Source organism: Ctenocephalides felis, unplaced genomic scaffold (assembly GCF_003426905.1).
Source record: "Ctenocephalides felis isolate EL2017-DRISC unplaced genomic scaffold, ASM342690v1 CF-g0.4_SCAFFOLD_03571, whole genome shotgun sequence".
Classification (NCBI taxonomy): Eukaryota; Metazoa; Arthropoda; class Insecta; order Siphonaptera; family Pulicidae; genus Ctenocephalides; species Ctenocephalides felis.
This window is the reverse complement of record NW_020539725.1, coordinates 62,743,064-62,765,563: the sequence shown is the minus strand read 5'-3', so window position 1 is coordinate 62,765,563 and position 22,500 is coordinate 62,743,064. Positions and strand designations below refer to the sequence as shown.

The 22,500-nt window shown below is 30.2% G+C and overlaps 3 protein-coding genes across 3 annotated transcripts in view; 1 reads left to right on the top strand and 2 right to left on the bottom strand.

Annotated features, from left to right (window-relative positions):
- The window catches only part of LOC113386460 (huntingtin-interacting protein 1-like), a 54,688-nt gene extending 49,683 nt beyond the window's left edge, over positions 1-5,005 (bottom strand). Inside the window, exon 1 of the mRNA XM_026624241.1 lies at positions 4,698-5,005. Coding sequence (XP_026480026.1) covers positions 4,698-4,781 — 84 coding nt within the window. The 5' untranslated portion in view covers positions 4,782-5,005. The remainder of the gene's footprint in view (positions 1-4,697) is intronic.
- Positions 5,006-8,142: 3,137 nt separating this feature from the next.
- On the bottom strand, positions 8,143-11,720 carry LOC113386459 (trypsin-like). The gene is made up of 4 exons (XM_026624240.1): positions 11,583-11,720; positions 11,384-11,528; positions 9,327-9,481; positions 8,143-8,304 (listed from the first exon to the last, which is right to left on the bottom strand). Exons 1-4 carry the CDS (start codon positions 11,718-11,720, stop codon positions 8,143-8,145), a joined length of 600 nt encoding a protein of 199 aa, XP_026480025.1.
- An 8,935-nt stretch (positions 11,721-20,655) lies between these two features.
- LOC113386458 (transmembrane protease serine 12-like) overlaps positions 20,656-22,500 on the top strand; it is a 5,533-nt gene continuing 3,688 nt past the window's right edge. Inside the window, exons 1-2 of the mRNA XM_026624239.1 lie at positions 20,656-20,760; positions 20,998-21,077. Coding sequence (XP_026480024.1) covers positions 20,656-20,760; positions 20,998-21,077 — 185 coding nt within the window. The remainder of the gene's footprint in view (positions 20,761-20,997; positions 21,078-22,500) is intronic.

The following is a 22,500-nucleotide window of genomic DNA, read 5'->3' as shown; positions in this document are numbered from 1 at the left end:
GTGCGGGAAGTTCCAGCAATTTGCCTTAAGGCACGATGCCATAATTGCCTCAAGACAGAATTCCACTTACAGCTAGTTTTATTAAAATTAATCTAGCAGGGCTGTCTTGTTATTAGTGCAGGAAAATCTGGCAAGGACAATTATCACTTGGCAACATATTACCAGGTATATTTCCAAGTGAAAACCTTTGTCACTAGTGCTTGATAACAGGCAGTTCGAACCCGAGACCTCTTAATCAAGACCCATCGCTCTTAACAGCTTGCCTAGGGGCGACCTTATAAAAATACTCTGATAATCATATTATTTCGGTTTAAAATAATTAAATTTCCATTTAATATTTATTTGGCAACATTTACATTGCAGATTTAAAACTATGCCATTTTCTGTAAAATGATAAGATAAGACTAAAAACTCGCCAACTGATAAAATTTGCAATATAGCAAGTGCAACGCATTATTCATATGTAGAGTTCTTCTAATAACTCTAATTAAGAGATTCCGTTCACTGAGCGAAACGACCGACATTCACGCCATTTATTATTATTACTACTACTATTATTATTATTGTTGTTGCTATTTTAATTGTTATCGTTAAGGCAATCCAAAGTCAGTCTTTGTGTTTTATTAATTGTTGCAAGTAGTCATAATATAAATAAAGTTTGCCGAGGAAATCTGACTCTCGAGGACGTTGGAATCGTATTGCATTGGAAAAGATTTTGATTTAACCAGTTCAAACCAAATTTGCCTGCAAAGTGCATAAATGCACCAAATAAACATTTAAAAGTTCTCAAGATATATATAAGATAGATAGATATAAGATAGATAGATATAAGATAGATAGATATAAGATTTTAATGTTAAATTAAAAATATCTGTACTTAAATTTCTTTCCATACAATAATTTATTCTTTTTAGGTGTTTAAATTATTGATATAACTTTAGTAGATTTTCGTAATTTTTACATCATATATATATTTTATTATATGCAATAAACTACTCCGAAAAGGGCTAAACACCTCCGCCATCCTCAAGAATTGTTATTTTTGTCTTTCCTTTAAATTTTATATTTAGGGTAAGTTTTAAGAATTCTAATATTTCCAAAATATCTGAAAATTTCAACAAAAATCTCTAAAGTTGTTTGACATCTCTCAAAATTTACAAATTTTGCAGAAATCTAATAATTTCAAAAAATTCCAAAAACCACGGAAAAAACATTACAAAGTTTGCTTTCAAATTTGCAAATTATTTCTAGACTCTATTTTTAATTTATCCTAATTATTTGCTATAAATATAAAAATTTGCTCTAAATATAAAAAATTTTCAATAATCAATAATATTGATAGAATTATTTATTCTCACATACAAGTTGCATGTCGTGAATTTCGTTCCGCATTCGATTTCTGGGAATCATTCATTATTATTCATTCATCATTCTATTCTCGGAACTAACTTGTAATTTCTATTAATAAAAATACAAAATGATATATGTACAAAAAATATGAACATATTGCACTCTTTTTTGTACTTTTCGTTAATATTAAAGCTGTGAACGTTTCGAGGCTATGGTTTGTGTCATCATAATTGACACAAACTATAAAATATATGAATAATTTAAATTAAATATGATTAAGAAGAGAATGATTATTATTTGTATTTGTGTATATATATATATATATTCCATGTCATTAAACAACAAATGTCTTCTGTTCATAAACATTCAATATCGTCATGCTTTCTACACATCTATTTTTATGCATTCAATGACTTCCAATTATTTATCATTATTTCTTTCTAACTAATTATAAAAAAATACTTTTGTTATTGTTATGGAAGAAACACATGTTCAGATTAATGAAAACAAGAGTAAAACATTATCATTAGTTGCATTCGTACAAGATAAATGAAATTTCTCATTGTTAAGATTGTTAAAAAATTATAGTTATACAAATTGTGGTTTCTTTTGAAATCATTCATTATTAAAAAAATCATCACTTTATTTTCAGAATTAACTTACAATTCTATCAAAAACAAAAGAAAACATAAAAAATACTGCAAAAATTCAAGTTTGTATACGTATGAAGGACGGTGGAAGTCCAGTGGTTTAATAAAGACAAGCAAAACGTAGGATTTGAAATTACCTATATTTTTATTTAATAAATCAAATCTTTTTTTGAAACTAATAAACAGTATTTAATGAGTTAAGAAATCTTCAAAAATCTTCATCGTTTTATTCAAAAAATCTCAATTTTGTTTAAATTGTAAACATTTATCAAATTCTCTAAAAATTCTCATGTTTAATAAATTTCAATAAATTTTACAAAATATATAATATTTTTCTGCACATTTTTCAAAAATTTCTAAAAATTATCAAATTCAGAATTCCATATTTTTCAAAATTTCCAATTTATTAGTAATAATTTTTCAACTAAAAATTACAACATTTTTTAAGAATTAAAAAAATCTTAAGGGTGGCCACTTAGGGGTACCAAAAATTATATCAAAATATGAAAACTAAATCAAAGGTGACCACTGATGGACATAAAAAATTGTCGATTTTCAGTTTTTGAATATTTTTGAAAAAGTTGAGTATTTTTTTATATTTTAAAGAATGTCTGAGCATAGGAAAAATTTTACAGTTTAAACTTCATAGTTTCAAACTTAATTGTTTGAACTGTAATTTTTTTTCCATGTTCAGACATTTTTTGAAATATCAAAAAAGTACACAACTCAACTTTTTCAAAAATATTCAAAAACTGATATAAACAATTTTTGGTACTCCTTAAGATTTTTTGAAAAATTCTTGAACCAATTACTTTTATTTAATTTTTTTATAATTCATAGTTAAAAAATTCATACAGCCCTAAATTTTCACTCTTTTACTCCAAACCCTTATTTTATAATAGTCATATTATTTATCAAATCATTTTTCAGTCAATGAATTTAAATTCTAAGTTTAAGAAAAAGCTCAAATTTAACTTAAAAAAATATAAAGAGAGGTCAACTTGTAAGAACCTGCAATTAACAACAATCTGGACAAAACTAGAAGTTTTGCAACAAAAGGGCTTGAAACAATATAAAATTGCACAAGTTTAATAAAATTGTAATGTAGGCAGAAAAACTAGACTGCAGGTAAAATTTTAACGGTAATTTGATCATTTTTTTATCTTCCTAATCACATTGGACATCTTTTAATCTCCAAAATACACAAATCTGCCTGCATCAGACACAACTTTTGCATCGAAGGAACTTGAAACAATAGAATAATATACATTTAATATACAAATTGTAAGTAGAACCTAAAAACAAGACTACAAGTTGAATTTTAACAGTAATTTTATCATTATTTTAACTTATTCAAATTGAACAACTTTTAACTTCCAAAAATATAACAATATGCATCAGATTACAACTTTTGTATCGAAGAGACTTGAAACAATAATAAAATAATCAAGTGTAATAAAATTGTAATTTAAACACAAAACCAAGACTGTAGATTATATTTTAACAGTAATACCATCAGTTTTTTCACAATATAATAGACATCTTTTAACCTCCAAAAATACAACAATCTGCACCAGACCATAAATTTGTATCGAAGAGACTTGCAACAACAGAAAAGTACATGAGTAATATCAAATTTGTACCTTAAACCTAATACCAAGTCTACAAGTTGAATTTTAACAGTAATTTCATCATTTTTTTCATCTTTTAATCTACAAAATACATTAATCTGCACCAGACTACAAATTTATATTGAAGAAACTTGAAACAACGGAAAAAATACAAAAACAAGATTGCAGGATAAATATTAGCAGTAATTTAATCATTTTTATCATAACTTTTCGTTTTATTTATACTAAACATATTTCAACTTCCAAAATATAACAATCTGCATCAGACTACAAATTTACATCGAAGGACTTGAAATGACAAAAAGTACACAAGTAATATCAAAGAAGTATCTTAAACCTAAAAACAAGACTACAAGTTGAATTTTAACAGTAATTTTATCTTTTTTTATCTTATTCATCTTGAACAAATTTTAACCTCCAAAAATACAACAATCTGCATCAGGCTAAAAATTTGCCTTGAAGAGACTTACAACAATAGAAAAGTATACAAATACTTTTACTTTATCATAACACAGTGGACTATATTGGACAAATATGACAATCTGCCTAACTTTTCATCGATGGAACTTGGAATGACAGAAAAGTACAAGAGTAATATTAAAATTGTACCTTAAACCTAAAAACAAGACTGTAGGTTAAATTTTAACAGTATTATAGGCATTTTCACCATAACTTTTCGTTTTATTTATATTGGAGAATTTTTAACCTCCAAAAATGGAACAATCTGCATCAGACTAGTAATTTGTATTGAAGAGACTTGAAACAATAGAAAAGTACACGAGTACTTCTACTTTATCATAACACTTCATCTGAATTATATTAGGCAAATATAACAATCTGCATCAAACGACGAATTTTGCATCGAAGGAACTTGCAACTATATATGAGTTAGATACAAATTGTACCTCAAACCTAAGAAAACAAGACTACAAGTTAAATTTTAGTACTTTAATGTTAACTTTAACCTAACCTTCACTTACAACCAAGTATTTTACATGGGGGTGCACAAAATGACAATCATTACAAAATATCAAAGCAATCCATTATCATTATCATTATGACTTACTTGACATTTTTCAAAGTTCTCCTGTTCGATTTCCAAGCTGGTTTTCTTATTTTGTAACACTCTCTGCAACGACAACGAAGCCATAATACGGATGCATAAATACAAACACTAATAACAAATAAAACAACTAACAAAATCAAATTAATTACTGATAATTTTGTACTTTGTAGTTTTATAATTTGTACACAACCTACAAAAATATTTATTATTTTGACACATGAGTTCTCAACACTGCAAAGGCGCTCCTGTCTCTTTGTGATGACTTTCACTGTTCGAGTGGGGATAATAATAATAATACACTTTTATGGTAATTCAAATTGTAAGTGATTATTGGTAAATGGTTTGTTATAGTTTTATTTAGAGTTTTGTGTGTGAATTAATTGTTATTTACAGGTTTTTGTGCAAGTTTTGCGAAGCACAACAAACTGTTGAGTGCGCTAACGTATGTCCACCTAGCGGGGGAATAGGAACTAGAAATGCAGGCGCGAAATTCAAATTTATAAATATATTTTTGTTTATGCAATAAATTAACAGTAAAAATAGCAATATATAGTTAATACTTATTTGTTTATATATATTTATATCCAAATAAGCACGTCTATTAATATCAATCATTAATTTAACTGTGTGACATTTTGTTAAACAACGTGAACTTAGCCACATTTGTAAATATTAATTCAAATGCGTAAATTCAAATGAATTTTTGTTTATTTCACAAATTAACAATAAAAATAGCAACATATAGTTAATACTTATTTGTTTATATATATTTATATCCAAATAAGCACCTCTATTGATATCAATCATTAATTTAACTGTGTGACATTTTGCTGAAGCAACATGAACTTAGCCACATTTGTAAATATTAATTCAAATGCGTATATTCAAATTTATGAATTTTTGTTTATTTAACAAATTAACAATAAAACCAGCAATATATAGTTAATACTTATTTGTTTATATATATTTATATCCAAATAAGCACCTCTATTGATATCAATCATTAATTTAACTGCATGACATTTTGTTATTAGCAACATGAACTTAGCCACATTTGTGAATATTAATTCAAATGCGTTAATTCAAATTTATGAATTTTTGTTTATTTAACAAATTAACAATAAAAATAGCAATATATAGTTAATACTTATTTGTTTATATATATTTATATTCAAATAAACACGTCTATTGATATTAATTTAACTGTGTGACATTTTGCTGAAGCAACATGAACTTAGCCACATTTGCAAGTATTATAAATAATTATATAAGAAATGTAGCCGCGAAATTCAAATTTATGAATATAGTTTTGTTTATTTAATAAACTAACAATAACTAAAGGTGTATGGCATCGTGCCTTATTAAGGCAAATTGCTGGAACTTCCCGTACCATAACAAAATGTTCGAGAAATATTAAATGTTTTCAAATAGATTATTATAAATAAATACTGTAACATTGTCTAAATATTTATAAGAATTAAATAAACTAAATTGCAAAGTTGAAAATTTTTGTTTAAAGTATATTAGAACTTAAGTCAGAATTACAATTAAAATCTGAAATTTTATCGATATATAAAAAAACTTTTTTTTTTGAAAAAAAAAACACATTGAAAAATATAAATTTAAAATAATTTTATTCCCAAAAGCAATTATTTTGTCAAAACACGCAGAGAGTTTTCTTAATCATTCAAATCGGATGCTCCGTTCTCTCAAAAACTCGATTTCTATTTTCTGTACTCTTTGCTCCGTATCTCCGAAACGGTTGGACCTGCCTTTACGAAAAACTAATCAGCACATATCCCCATCAGTTGGAATCGAATGTTTTTTGAACAATTTAAATCGGTTGATCAGTGCGCCCGAAATCGATGACAGAAAAAAATGTATCCGCACACCAGCACACACACACACACACATCCATTTTTTCTGAGGTATGCCTAAATGTTCAGTTTTTGAAAAAACGTCAAAAAAGGTCAAATTTTGGCTCACGACTTTTTCAAATTTTGGTGTCAATCGATTCAGAATTACTAAAAACATCAAGATAATATAAAATAAAAAACTGCAAACTTAATTTGATTTATTTTACATTCCTTTTTATTATTTTTTTTATTATTATCTTGAGTGTGTTAAAATTCTATTTTCATAATCTAGGTTTATATTTATTTCGTTTGTCAGTAGATTTATTTTTTTATGCTCCAGTAAGCTATTATTATTTGCTTGTCAGTAGAGTCCTCATTTTTATTTGATGTTAACATTAATAAGTTAACGTTAATAAGAGAACAAGAGGACTCTCGAGTGCACTCGAGAGTCCTCTTGTCCTCTTATTATGTTCCCGTTACCTTTCTGTTTTCTAATTTATTATTTTATTTGCTCTCAATTTTTATACTTACATAAAATATTTTGTTTAATTTAATCATAGTATATTTTTAAAAAATATATAAATTATCAACAGTTTTAAAATTGTATTATTTAATTTAGTTCTATCTCCGGCTTGACTCCTGGTGTGTCGTACTTGTAAATGTTTATAATACGTATAGTTCTGTATCACATTGTTTATCCAATCTTCATACTAAAAGAGAAAAAGAAAGAAATTAATAAGATCTGATTTTTCTCTATTTAAAATATAAACAAAAAATAATTTTCTTTAAGAATGCTTTTTCACTAATTTCTTCTATTTTTATATTTCTGCTTTAGCACTACTTCTTAGTTTACTCGTCAGTAGAGTCCTTTTTCTTAAAATTCAATTTGCTCGTCAGTAGCGTCCCTTTTTCTAATTTAGTTTGCTCGTCAGTAGAGTCCCTTTTTCTAATTTAGTTTGCTCGTCAGTAGAGTCTATTTTTCTAATTCAGTTTGCTCAGTAGAGTCCCTTTTTTAATTCTAGATTAAGTTTGCTCGTCAGTAGAGTCCCTTTTTCTAATTTAGTTTGCTCGTCAGTAGCGTCCCTTTTTCTAATTTAGTTTGCTCGTCAGTAGAATCCTTTTTTTAAAAATAGAAGACAAACATTGCCAATTTTCGTAAAATTGAAAATAGAAGTCCGAAACTATTAATTTGAGATTCTATTTTATAACTTTGGGATTTTGCATTCGAAAATTTTCCCATTTATAACCTAATTATTTAATAAAAGCATAATTAATGTTTACATCATTGCCAGATATTTGATGATTATCTGTAATTTTATCGGCAAGTAACTGAGAAAACTCAAATACTTGCCGATTTAGTTTTTTATTCCTTTTTTCAGTTTATTCCTTTATTTTTTAAAAACGCGGGAGATTCCGGGACAAAAGAATGAAATCCGGGAAAAATATTGCTTTTAGGAAAACCCGAGACACAAAATAGAAATCCAGGACCTCTCATTCTATGTCTATTTCTCATACTATTTCTCTTTCACACTGAATCTCATTTTTATTTTTGTTCATGCAAGTATTTATTTGATACTTATTTCTACTCTTTAAATTAAATATATATTTATTATATTAACCTTATCAACTCTTGTGAAAATCGCTGGAACGTTCTTTCTGGCACAACCGATACCATACGATACAATTCCTTGTAAAACATAATTTGTGTTGGAGTGACTCGAATCCCAAAACAGTGGACCTCCGGAATCACCCTGTAATAATAAAAAATTATAATAATAATAACAAAAATATTAACAATTATAAAATAATACTTTATATGGATAATATACAAAAAAATGTGCTCGTTTAAGGGGGTTGTTCGGTTTTTATTTATTTTATTTTCGATTTTGAGATTTTTTTTATATTATGAAAGCTAAAAACTTCAGAATTATTTAAAAAAAATCATCTCAATATCTATTTTTTTGACGAAGTTATAGATATATATATATCTATATGTATGATCCTCTGAAACCGTCTTTTTCATCGCTCCGCGAGCTATTGTATGACAGCTGCTCTCTTTTTTATTATAATACCTCATGCACATGACCTTTTTAATGTGTCAGCATCTTTGAACACCATGATGTATTTAGTACATTAAATTAAATGGTGTATTTAGTACATTATATTAAAAACTTTAAATACGTTTTTCTCAAAATGACTTTTTTTCAATGCGGTGCAAAATTGATCACGTGATTAATGGACGTCCCCACACGTGTATTTTTAGTTACGTAACAAAATCGTAACTTTTAGTCTATTATTTTTTTGAAAATTTAGGTAAAAAATAAATACACTTGATATTTTACTAGAACACCCCCCCTCTCCCACGTGATTTTTTGTTAACCCTCCCTGTGATTGATGGACTCAACCTCATTATAAAGAGTTATGGCTCACTATCCATTTTTTATTTAAATCTCGTTATATTAATTAGGGGGGTCCATTAATTACGTGATCAATTTTTAGAAATTTTCCCCCTTTTCCTCCTTATTTATAGATATTTAAAATTACCCCCACCCCCCTTCCACAACACAACACATGTATTTTTAGTTACGTAATAAAATCGTAACTTTTTGCATTTTTTTTTTGAAAATTTAGGTAAAAAATAAATACACTTGATATTTCACTAGAATCCTCCTTCCCCCATGTAATTTTTCATATTTTTTTGCCAACAAGACTCCCCCCCCCCCCGCCTTTCCCTAAAGTGATGAATGAACGACTCTTATTATTTATTGCTTACAATGCAGGCGTCCTTGGTTCCATTGGCGTACATGGTGCACATTTGGGTGTCGGTCAAATTAAATCTTGGCACGTGCGCCTTGCACTTGCTCAAATTCAACAAAGGCAATTCGACTTCTCGAAGATATTTCAAACGGGTGTAGGGTGCAGGAGCCTCTGTAAAAATACATAAATAGTTGAAAAAAAAACAGGGAACTGAAAGCCGAAGCACAGGACTAGGAAAAGAAAATCATCGATTTGAGGTCCTGCCTTCGGGTTTATTATAATAATTATATATCTTATATATAAAAATAGAGCTCTCTTTCAAATGTCCAAGTAAAACTCGAAAACGGCTGAATCGATTTGGCCAGTCTTAGTCTTGAAAAATTCGTGCCATACCAGAGATGGTCGGAAAGGTGAGATATTATTTCAAAATCGCGTAGAAACTTTACTATTTTATTTGAAAATGTTTGTAGAAGCGTCATTTAAATAAAACAATGGACGATGGCTAATACGTCAAATGTCAAACATTTTTCACAGATGATGATCAATTGCGTTTAATAGGATGTTTTATGTGAATATTATTTAATTATGATTAAATTGTAGTAAGTAGTTTTGTTTGTAGTTATATTTATATACAAAAACGTTAGTAAACGGGCCGCAAGTGTTACTAGAGACTCAAAATATAAACTTTTTTGATATGTTAATATGAAAATGCACTTTTTGGCATATTTTTTTCAAACACGGTGCTCTGAAAGATCTCATTTGTATAATTATATACTCATTGGTATTTATAAAACATTTTCTAGGTTATATTATTTTTAATTTATGTTATTTAAATTCAGAACCTGAACTTGGTATCGATCAAAGGGACATTTGGTCGATTAACATTTTCCCAGTTATAATTTCCGAGAATTTATCGAAGAATAGATACAAATATATGAAAGTCCGAGGTTAAAAAAGTCCAACACCAATGTATCAAAAATCAGTAAAGTTAAGCATTATTTAACAACAATATGTGAAAGTAGAGGGAAAAAGATGTATAACCAGCTATAACTTTGATTCTTATGACTGCTATCGAGAGATAAACGGTAATCTTTGAAAATCCATAATAAAAGTATTTTCTTCTGTTGGTAGTTTGTTAGCATTAGTTAAAAATGTAATTGTTTTGTAAAATGCCTTTAAAATTAAAATAAGACTTTAAACCTGTTTGCCATCTGGCCGTTACAAGTTACTCCTTCTATAGGGTAAAAAAAGTCTAGATAACAAATTTTTTAAAGATCGCAAAAAAACACCTTTCTACAATGATAAAGTAGCTGACAGTTTTACTGAACGTAGTCAGATAATTGTTCGTTTAAAATGTCTTATTTGGTTGTCAAATTAAAATGTGATATAAGGTTGTCAAATATCTCCCTTCCGCCTTTTTGTATTATAAACCAAGAGCAAAAAAGCGGAAGGAAGATATTTGACAACCTATTATAATTGGTTTGATTTATATAATATCATTAATATTTGCTCAAAGTCAAATTGGACTTTACCTGCTCTACATATATACTTTTTATTAAATTTACTTTAATTCATCGAATGTTACTTGAAACTTTTCAAAAAGCAGGATAAAGAAGAAATACTTAATTCATTTTTTATCTCTCCTCGCAGAAATTTGAATTTTTTTTAAAGCTCAGTAATATTATTTACAATTACACACAATATCCAGAATCTAAAAAAATCTGAAAAATTTAAAACGTAATCAATAAGTCGAAAGACCAAGAAAGACTTGGATTGGATTATACCATGTTTTCTGTAAAAAGTGTATAAATCTTCCAGTTTGATTGTGTTGACAAAATATAGACAAACTAATGGCGTTTATTGTTTTTATAATGTCTCAATGTATATAGGCATTCAAACAAACAACACATCCTTATACAATTAAAGTATTATTATTTTTGATTCTCTAGAAATTGTTTAGAATATACCTCACTTAGCAAAACAACGTTTGCCGGGTCAGCTAGTATATATATAATATTATTATTATAATTATATATAATAATAATAATAATAATTATTATTATTTTTATTTACTTGACGAGTTCCTCTGCTTCGTCTGTCCCCATCCAATGACGATACATTTCGCCCTAAGATCGGCAGCGTCGGCATTCCGGTTTTCAGCAGCAGTTGCAACTCGGATCAAATTCACGTAAGTGGTCAACTCGAATTTTTTGTTGACCTAAAAAAAACACAACTAAATACTTGTCTTTTTAAAAAAATAAATCCATTGTACCTTTATCAGTCCGATATCGTTGGTTATCGGTTTGGTGGTGAAATTTTCGTGCCTGATTGCCGCTTCGACGTAACGTTTTTGGCTGCAAGGGTTGCGCTGAGGGGCGTGCACGTTGTTTTGACCTCCGAGGAGGGTCATATTCCTCAAACTAGAAAAAAATACACATCAAACTATTATATAATCTAGATATTCAACACTAGTCAAAATAAACAACTAGCTATTACGTAATCTAAGTATTTTGGGAATCAAGTAGACCATAAGTTTTGAAAGATACAAATATTTATGTGATGGCATTTTTGTACAGTTTTGATAATGATATATTTTAATACATTTTTATAAAACATAGAAATATCTTTTTATTAATTTACATATTTGACTCCCACAATCTGAATCTTATTTTGTCCAAAATGGGTGTTCCTCAAGGGTGCGCTTTGGGACCCCTTTTCATTTTCGATACTCAAAATCAATTAAACAATTTATATATGCATAACAGACCAATGTCATGGCAAGGCTATGTTATGAAGAACTTTCCATACTTAATATTGACAAAAGCCATGTGTTTGCTGCGCAGTTTTTCTCAGGTTGTTAGATAGAAAACATAACCTAGAAACCGCACAAATGTTGAAAAAAACGAGAGTCTTTCTGACCCAGCTTCATAACATACGAGTGACGTTGCAGTTTATGTTTAAAACGCCTGAATGCACAGCAAAGCACATGACATTTTGACAGTATTCAGTATAATTCAGTGACATGATGCATGTAACACATCTAATTGTTACATAATCTAGATGTGAATCTTATTTTGTCCAAAATTGGTGTCCCGCAAGGGTGCGCGTTGAGACCACTTTTCATTTTCAATCCTCAAAATTACTGAATCAATTTATACTATTTTATGAACCAAATCTGACGCATAACAGACCAATGTTATGGCAAGGCTATGTTATGAAGAACTTTCCATACTTAATATTGACAAAAGCCATGCGGTTGCTGTGCAGTCAATCTTATTTCTCAGGTTGTTAGATAGAAAACCTAACTTAGAAACCGCACGAATGCCAAAAAAACTAGTAGTGTATGGCATCGTGCCTTAAGGCAAATTGCTGTAACTGCCCGTACCGTAATGAAATATTCGAGAAATTTTAATTGTTTTAAAATATATTATTACCAATACTGTACTGCACTTTCATTATTTTTGCTATCTTATTGTTATATCTGAGCAAATCAAATATAAATCATAAATCATAAATCAATTTATCTCCAGAACATTAACAATCGTCATTTTATTTCATTTCGAATTCAATTTCGAAAAAATAGTTGTCTAATATTTACATAAAATTGAAAAAGTACTCCCGCATAGTCACAGTCTAAACGCATTTGCAAATAATTCTGTGCGACATTTTCACTTATACTGTGCTTAGCTTGGCGGCATTTTCACATTTTTCAATATTTTCAAAATATATTTCATTATGGTACGGGAAGTTCCAGCAATTTGCCTTAAGACACGATGCCATACACACCACTAGTTTTTTACCAGATTTAAAAAAAAATCCAAACATTTACAAAAAAAGTCAAAAGTTTTACCATTTTTTTCGTTAGATAACAGGGTCTTTCTGGCATTATGCATGTAACATGGCCTTGCCATAACATTTTTCAGTTATTTATTAATTTGCTTAATTTGCACAAAATTGAAAAAGTGCTCACGTATAGCCACAGTCTAAACGCATTTGCAAATAATTATGTGCGACATTTTCACTTATACTGTGCTTGGCTTGGCGGCATTTTTACATTTTTCAATAGTTGTTTTCACAAAATTGGAAAAGTGCTCCATTACATAAACAGTCTAAACGCACTTGGGTAAACATTTGTACCGGAGTGGCGCTTAGACTGTGCTTAGCCCGGGAAATTTTTTCAATTTTTGATAAAAAATTACAAAAATATTAAAATTACATAAGATACTGACTTGGCCTGGCTCAGGCAATGCGCCGCCGTCAGGATCCATTCATCAGTAATAAGAGAACCTGCACAGGTTGATCTATTGTTCACCAGCAGGCTGATCTAGAACACATAATAATAATAATTATTATTATTATTATTATTATTATTATTATTATTATTATTATTAACTTCCCGTAAGGTAGTTATAGTAATGGGCCAAACATCGAAAATGAAAATTTTAGCATTTCTCGACGTTTTGAAGGTTTCTGAACATTTTTAAGGGCATACCTCAGATAAAATGAATGTGTGTATGTGTGTGTGTATTTTGTATGTCCGCATTTTTTCGTCCACGTTTTCGGGCGCACGGATCAACCGATTTGATGGAAAAAATGACAGTTTTTGAGTGAACCAAAGCGTCCGATTTGAATGATCTAAAAAAACTTTCTGCTTGTATTGACAAAAGAATTGCTTTTGAGGATAAAAAATTATTACATCTTTTTTATTTTCCATAAAATATTTTTGTAATTTTGAATTAAAAATTCAAAAAATTACCCAGGCTAAGCACAGTCTAAGCGCCACTCTGGTACAAATGTTTACCCAAGTGCGTTTAGACTGTTTCTTTTCAGTCCTTTCTCTTATAAAGTCTTACATTTGACTTTTGCTCGTTGGTAGAGTTCTTCTCTAACAAAATCCAAATTAATTTTACTTTATATTATATTATTTTTTTGTTGAAGTTTGCTCGTCAGTAAAGTCCTTTCTGTTACAAAATATTACGTTTGACTATTGCTCGTTAGTAGAATTCTTTTCCTTACAATATTTTTTGTTCAACTATTGCTTGTCAGTAGAATTCTTTTCCTTACAATATTTTTTGTTCAACTATTGCTCGTCAGTAGAGTCCTTTTCCTTACAAAGTCTTACATTCGATTTTTGCTCGTCAGTAGAGTCCTTTTCTGTTACATAATTTTGCGTTCGAATATTGCTCATCAGTAGAGTCATTTCTCTTATAAAATCTTACATTCGACTTTTGCTCGTCAGTAGAGTCCTTTCTGGTACAATTTTTTTAGTTCAATTATTGCTCATTAGTAGGTCCTTTTCGTTATAAAATCTTACTTTCAGTAATTGCTCGGCAAAATTTTAAATTTGCTTGTCAGTAGAGTCCCTTTTTGTTTCGCCATTTTAATTTGTTCGTCAGTAGAGTCCCTTTTTGTATAATTGGTCGTCAGTAGAGTCCCTTTTTTTATGGACATTTAAAATTTGATCGTTAGTAGAGTTCTATTTTGTATTGACATTTTAATTTGCTCGTCAGTAGAGTCTCTTTTTGTATTTCTATTACAAATATGCTCATCAGTAAAGTCCCTTTTTGTATTAGAATTTTAATTTGCTCGTCAGTAGAGTCTCTTTTTGTATTAAAATTTTAAAGTTGCTCGTCAATAGAGTCCCTTTTTGTATTAAAGTTTTAATTTGGTCGTCATTAGAGTCCCTTTTCTCTTAAAATTTTAATTTTATTGTCTTGTACTGTAATGATACAACTTTTTCAATTTTGTGAAAAAAACTATTGAAAAATGTGAAAATGCCGCCAAGCCAAGCACAGTATAAGTGAAAATGTCGCACAGAATCATTTGCAAATGCGTTTAGACAGTGACTATACGGGAGCACTTTTTAAATTTTGTGTGAAATTAGGCAACTATTTTTTTTTTAAATTGAATTTGAAATGAAATGATGATTGTTAATGTTCTGGAGATAAATTGATTTATGATTTATGATTTACATTTGATTTGCTCACTCAGATATAACAAACAAGATATAACAAAAATAATGAAAGTTGCAGTATTTGTAATACCACGTTTAAAATTTCTCGAATATTTTATTACGGTACGGGAAGTCCCAGCAATTTGCCTAAAGGCACGATGCCATACACCACTAGTTATTATCATTATTATTATTATTAACTTACAATAAACGGATACTTCCTAATATCGATAACTTTCCCTCCGACGATCCTGCTGATTCGAATTTTTTGTATCAGGGTATCAGAACATTTGTTCGAACTGGACACTAGAACAACCGAAGACAGGACTAAAAAAATTACCAACAAATTAATAATAAATGTGACACTAGACCAAATCTCATTGACATATTTTTTGACTGTGATGAAAAAAATATAATTCAACTGTTTTGTGCTGATCGGAATTTATAATTGATATTAATAACATTTGGTGACGTTATTAATTTGGAATTGAAGTAGTAAGGGGACTAGTGTGATAAAAATATTAAAGAAATCAATTCAATTTCAATTCGTTTTTTTGTATAGCGAAGGAAATGCATTTTTGCATTCCAGACTAGGTCTTTTGTGTGAGTATGTCGGACTCCGCTTTGCCCTTGCCTCTGGTCCCCATGGAAACCGCTGTTAAGCATTACTTCGTGGGGGGGAGGATCTAGAATGCTATATAATTCTTGCACTACTTTTATACTAATTTTTTAAATGAGCGTAGTCACGTTCCCCATTTCTCTTTCGATAGATCGCAAGTCAATTACCATGTATCCACGTGTTTTTTATTTTGTATAGTGAAGGAAATGCCTGTATGCATCCCAAACTAAGTCTTTTGTCTGGGTATGTCGGACTCGATACCGCCTGTGTATAATACCGACTAAAACCTTCGCTTTGCCCTTGCCTCTGGTCCCTACAGAAACCGCCGTTAGAGATTACTTCGTGGGGGGAGGATCTAGAATGCTATTAGAAAAATAGAAACTAAAATCTGTAAAAGTAGTCATTATTGTTCGATTATCTGATTTTTCTTCTGACTGCCTGATCCTTAACTTTAAAAATGTAAAAACTGGTTACAGAAATCCTTTGTGAAGAACGTTCAGATGAATACAGAGTTTTGCAAAGTTTTTTTTAATAATTTCGTTTTCGGTACGGGAAGTTCCAGCAATTTGCCTCAAGGTACGATGCCATACACCACTAGTTTTGTATAGCGAAGGAAATGCATTTATGCATTCCAGACTAGATCTTTTATCTGGGTATGTCGGACTAAATAATGGTTCCCAAAGGCTTTACTTCGTGGGGGGAGGATCTAGAATGTTATCATTCTTGCACAGGAATTCACTAAATGTATTTTGGAAAATGCCTCATCGAAAATATTTTTAGCATTATTGGCAAGATTATACTTGTAATTATACTCAAAATGTTACTGTAAGTGTAATAGCAATTCTCGGTTACATGTTTTATGTCATATGGCAACACTAAGGAGATAACGTTAACAGACCAATGTTAAGCTCCAACTTGCATACATTATGCTACTGAATCATACTGAATACTGTTAAATGTCATGTATTTGCTGTGCATTCAGGTGTTTTACACATAAACTGCAACCTCACTCGTATGTTATGAAGCTGAGTCAGAAACACCCTGTTAACTAACATAGTTTTTTTAAAATTTGTACTTTTTAATTTAAATTTGTAGGTTAGGTTTTCTATCTGACAACCTAAGACTTTTGTCAATATTTAGTATGGAAAATTCTTCTTAACATAGCCTTGCCATAACAATTTTCTGTTATACCGCAAAATCGGTTCATAAGTCAATAATTCACAGCTCTCTCATTATTGTTTACTAAATTGTAATTGTTGAGAAGTGTTTAAAAATTCCAAACTAGATTATATAACACGCTAAATAAATAAATAACATAATGTTGTGTCAAGAAAAAATAAATATAAATATGTTAAGATATATTGCCAAAATGGTGATTCAGAACGACCAATTTTAAAAATTCAAAAAACATTTTACTTGTATTGACAAGATGAAGATGTGATTAAATTTTTAGGGAGGCAGGTCTAGCGGTTTCAGAGATCTTCAATTGGATCGATTCAAAAAACCTTTTTCTTGTGTAGACTGTGTGCAAGAAATGGTTTTACAATAAAATTCGTTCAAAAAATTTAAAAAAAGTCAAAAATTTCGAAAAAACTTCAAAAAAGTTTAAAAAAACTCAAATTTTCGAAATTAATCATTTTCCAGAAAAAAAAATCAAATTATATTATAATTAAAAAAAAATCTTTTTTACACAAATTTGATAATATTTCGAAGTATTAAAAAAAAATCAAATATTTTCAAAAACTTCCAAATTCTCATATTGAATATTTCTCAATTATTGATAATTTTTCTTCCTCGAATGTTTACGGTACGGGAAAGTTCCAGCAATTTACCTTAAGGCACCTAGGACAAGTTATTGTAATGGGCCGAAAATCGAAATTGAAAATTTTTACATTTCTCGACGTTTTGAAGGTTTCTGAACATTTTGGCATACCTCAGAAAAAAAGGATGTGTGTGTGTGGATACAAATTTACAGTCACGTTTTCGGGCGCATGGATCAACCGATTTGAATGGTTAAAAAAACATTCGATTCCTAATGATAGGGAGAAGAGCTAATTAGTTTTTGGCAGAGGCAGGTCCAGTCTTTACGGAGATATGGAGCAAAGAGTGCAGAAAATAGAAATCGAGTTTTTGAATGAACGGAGCATCCGATTTGAATGATCTAAAAAACATTCAAGTAGTAATGATTGGGAGAAGTGTTAATCAGATTTTGGCAAAGGCAGGCCTAGCCATTTCGAAGATACGGAGCTAAATGTGCAAAAATGGCAGTTTTTGAGAGAACTAAGCGTCCGATTTAAGTGACTCAAAAAACTTTCTGCTTGTGTTAACAAAATAATTGATTTTGGAAAAAAAATTTTTTGTTTCAACTTTTTTTTCAAATTTTTTTTTCAAACAATTTTTTTTTGTATATCGAAAATAATTCAGATTTTATTTTTAATTCTGACTATAGTTCTAATATACTTTAAACAGATAATTTCAACTTTGCAATTCAGTTTATATAATTTTTTATAAATATTAGACAATGTTACAATATTTATAATAATGTATTGGAAAACATTCAGTATTCCTCAAAAATTTCGTTACGGTACGGGAAGTTCCAGCAATTTGCCTTAAGGCACGATGCCATACACCCCACTAGTTTATTATTTACAAATCTAGTTACCTGAAAAAATGTCGAAAATATTGATCAGTACTTTTGTCACAATTTGTCAATTAATAAATTGTATTTCCTGCAGCGAAAATGGGGCAGCCAGTATCGAAAATTATCCATACGTGGTAAATCCTAAGAGACTTGTCTTGACTTGTCATAACTAGTTTAACATTAATTTTTTACCAATTAGGTTTCGATTCAGGCCATACACACGATTTCTATTTACAACATAACGAATGAATTCCTGCACATTTGCGAAGGCGTCGTCATTCATAAGAGATGGGTTGCTACTGCTGCACATTGCATATCACACAATGGGTAAAAAATAATATAGACTTGTAACAGAAACATAAATAAGAAGAACAGACCAATGTTATGGCAAGGCCATGTTACTTCAGTCAACAAGTCATGTATTTGCTGTGCATTCAGGCAGTTTTACACGTAAACTGCAGCGTCACTCGTATGTTATGAAGCTGGTTCAGAAAGATAGTGTTATCTATAAAAAGGGTTAGAAAGAGAGAGAAAGTGGGGAAAGTAAAGTGAGAAAGAGATTGATAGATATAGAAGGGTGAGAGAGATAGAAGGAGGAAGAGAGATATACAGAGAGAGAAAGTGAGAAAGACGTATAGATAAAGAGAGAAAGTAAGAGAAAGGCGATTGATAGAGAGAGATAGTGATATTAGTAAAGGGAGAAAATGAGAGAGGAATGCATATGAGTAGGGAGAGAAAGTGGTAAAAAAGGGACTCTACTGAAGAGCAAACTAAATTACAAAACAGGAAAGGACTTTACTGACAAGCAAACTAATCTAGAATTAAAAAAGGGACTCTACTGACGAGCAAACTTAATCTAGAATTGAAAATGAACTCTACTGACGAGCAAACTAATCTGGAATTAAAAAAGGGACTATACTGACGAGCAAACTAATCTAGAATTAAAAAAGGGACTCTACTGACGAGCAAACTAATCTGGAATTAAAAAAGGGACTCTACTGACGAGCAAACTAATCTAGAATTAAAAAAGGGACTCTACTGACGAGCAAACTAATCTAGAATTAAAAAAGGGACTCTACTGACGAGCAAACTAATCTAGAATTAAAAAAGGGACTCTACTGACGAGCAAACTGTATGTGGACGAAAGAAGAAAACGGATTCTACTGACGAGTAAATAAAATTTTATTCTAAAAAAAACTAGGAAGGGACTCTACTAGCGGGCAAATTATTATAAACATAAAAAATAAAAAAGATAAGACAACTAAGATGTGAAAATAAAAAAAGGATTCTACTGACGAGCAAAGAAGAAAGAGGACTCTACTGGCGAACAAAAAAAAAGGACTCTACTGACAATCAAATTAAATTTCAATCTAAGAAATGAACAAGAGACTCTACTGACGAGCAAAGAAAAAAAGGATTCTACTGACGAGCAAAGAAAAAAAGGACTCTACTGAAAAGCAAATTAAATTTCAATCGAAAAAATGGACAAGGGACTCTACCGACAAGCAAAGAAGAAAGAGGACTCTACTGACGAGCAAAGAAAAAAAAATACTCTACTGATGAGCAAAGAAAAAAGAGGACTCTACTGACGAGCAAAGAAAAAAAGGACTCAACTGACGACCAAATTAAATTTTAATCTAAAAAATGAACAAGAGACTCTACTGACAGGCAAATTATTATAAACATGAAAGATGAAAACAACGTCCAAAAATATGAGAAACTAGAAAAAGAACTCTACTGACGAGCAAACTCTAAGTCGACCAGAAACAAAGAGGACTCTACTGGCGAGCAAATTGAATTTCAATCTCAAAAAACTAGAAAGGGTCTCTACTGACGAGCAAAGAAGAAAGAGGACTCTACTGACAAGCAAAAAAGGACTCTACTGACGAGCAAATTAAATTTTAATCTGAAAAATGAACAAAGGACTCTACTGACGAGCAAAGAAGAAAGAGGACTCTACTGACGAGGCTTTGGTCAATATTCAGTATGGAAAGTTCTTCATAACATAGCCTTGCCATAACATTTTTCTTTTGTGCGACATGCACTTAATTGTTATTTTCATTTTCAGTGCTTCTCTTCCAAAAGAGAGTCTAAGAGTAGTCGCAGGCGACACTCACCTCCAATTAGGCAAAATGTATTTGTACTCCATGAAGGAACTGGTGTCCTATACGATTGCTAAGGGACACGACATTTGGCACTACATTAAAAGCCTACCTTATGATGTCGCCTTTTTAGAGGTATATAACCATTAGAGCGAGTCCATTTGTATGGGTCAAAAAAAATCGCTTAGGCACACATGATTTTCGGATCAAAATAAGATACTTTGCTGAAGAAACCATACCTCTAAAATGAATTCTGACGTCCCTAGTATCCAAAAATCATATGTGCCTAAGTGACCTTTAAATCTACCCGCCCTAATAACCTTATATCATAACATGATACATCTACGACCTCAAAAATTCACCATTTTCCAGTTAGTAGACTCCATTCCTTCGGATTTCATGGTCGTCTTGGATTTATACGATGGGCAACTGGATCAATTGGATGTATCCAAGTGCGTTACTGCCTATTGGGGATACCAGGTCAACATAATGAGTAAGACTAGTGGTGTATGGCATCGTGCCTTAAGGCAAATTGCTAGAACTTCGCGTACCGTAATAAAATATTCGAGAAATTTTAAACGTTTTCAAATATATTATTACTTTCATTATTTTTGCTATCTTATTGTTATATCTGAGCAAATCGAATGTAAATCATAAATCTCTAGAATTTATCTCCAGGAACATTAACAATCGTCATTTCATTTCGAATTCTATTTAAAAAAAATAGTTGCCTAATTTACTTACACAAAATTGAATAAGTGCTCCCGTATAGTCACAGTCTAAACGCATTTGCAAATAATTCTGTGCGACATTTTCACTTATACTGTGCTTAGCTTGGCGGCATTTATAAGAACTAAAATGATTGTTGTTGAATTAAAGAGGCCAAATTTTAATATATCTTTTTATTTTATTAATTTGAGATTAGTTTGCTCGTCAGTAGAGTCCCTTTTTTAATTCTAGATTATTTATGCTCGTCAGTAGAGTCCCTTTTTTAATTCTAAATTGGTTTGCTCGTCAGTAGAGTCCCTATTTTATTCCTAGATTAGTTTGCTCGTCAGTAGAGTCCCTTTTTTAATTCTAGATTAGTTTGCTCGTCACTAGAGTCCCTTTTTTAATTCCAGATTAGTTTGCTCGTCAGTAGAGTGCCTTTCTTAATACTAGATTAAATTTGCTCGTCAATAGAGTCCCTTTTTTAATACTAGATTAGTTTGCTCGTCAGTAGAGTTCTATTTTATTATTGCAAATCTTTTTGCTCGTCAGTAGAGTCCTAATATATTTGTATAATTCATTTTGCTTGTTAGTAGAATCTTATTTTTTTCGTAAATAAGTTACAGTTACTCTGCATAATAAAGTTTGCTCATCAGTAGAGCCCTATTGGCTTTTTGTAAATAAGTTTGCTCGTCAGTAGAGTTTCTTTTTTTTGGTAATTTAGTTTAGTCCCTTTTTTAATTCTAGATTAAGTTTGCTCGTCAGTAGAGTCCCTTTTTTAATTCTAGATTAGTTTGCTCGTCAGTAGAGTCCCTTTTTTATTTCTAGATTAAGTTTGCTCGTCAGTAGAGTCCCTTTTTTAATTCTAGATTAATTTGCTCGTCAGTAGAGTCCCCTTTTTAATTCTAGATTAGTTTGCTCGTCGGTAGTGTCCCTTTTTTAATACCAGATTAGTTTGCTCATCAGCAGATTATTTTTAATTTTAGTTAAAGTTTGCTCGTCAGTAGAGTCCCTTTTTTTAATTCTAGATTAGTTTGCTCGTCAGTGGAGTCGCTTTTTAAATACTAAAAATGCGTACATACACACACACACACATCCATTTAGTTTCTGAGGTATGTCCTTTAAAAATGTTCAGAAACCTTCAAAACGTCGAGAGATGCAAAAAAA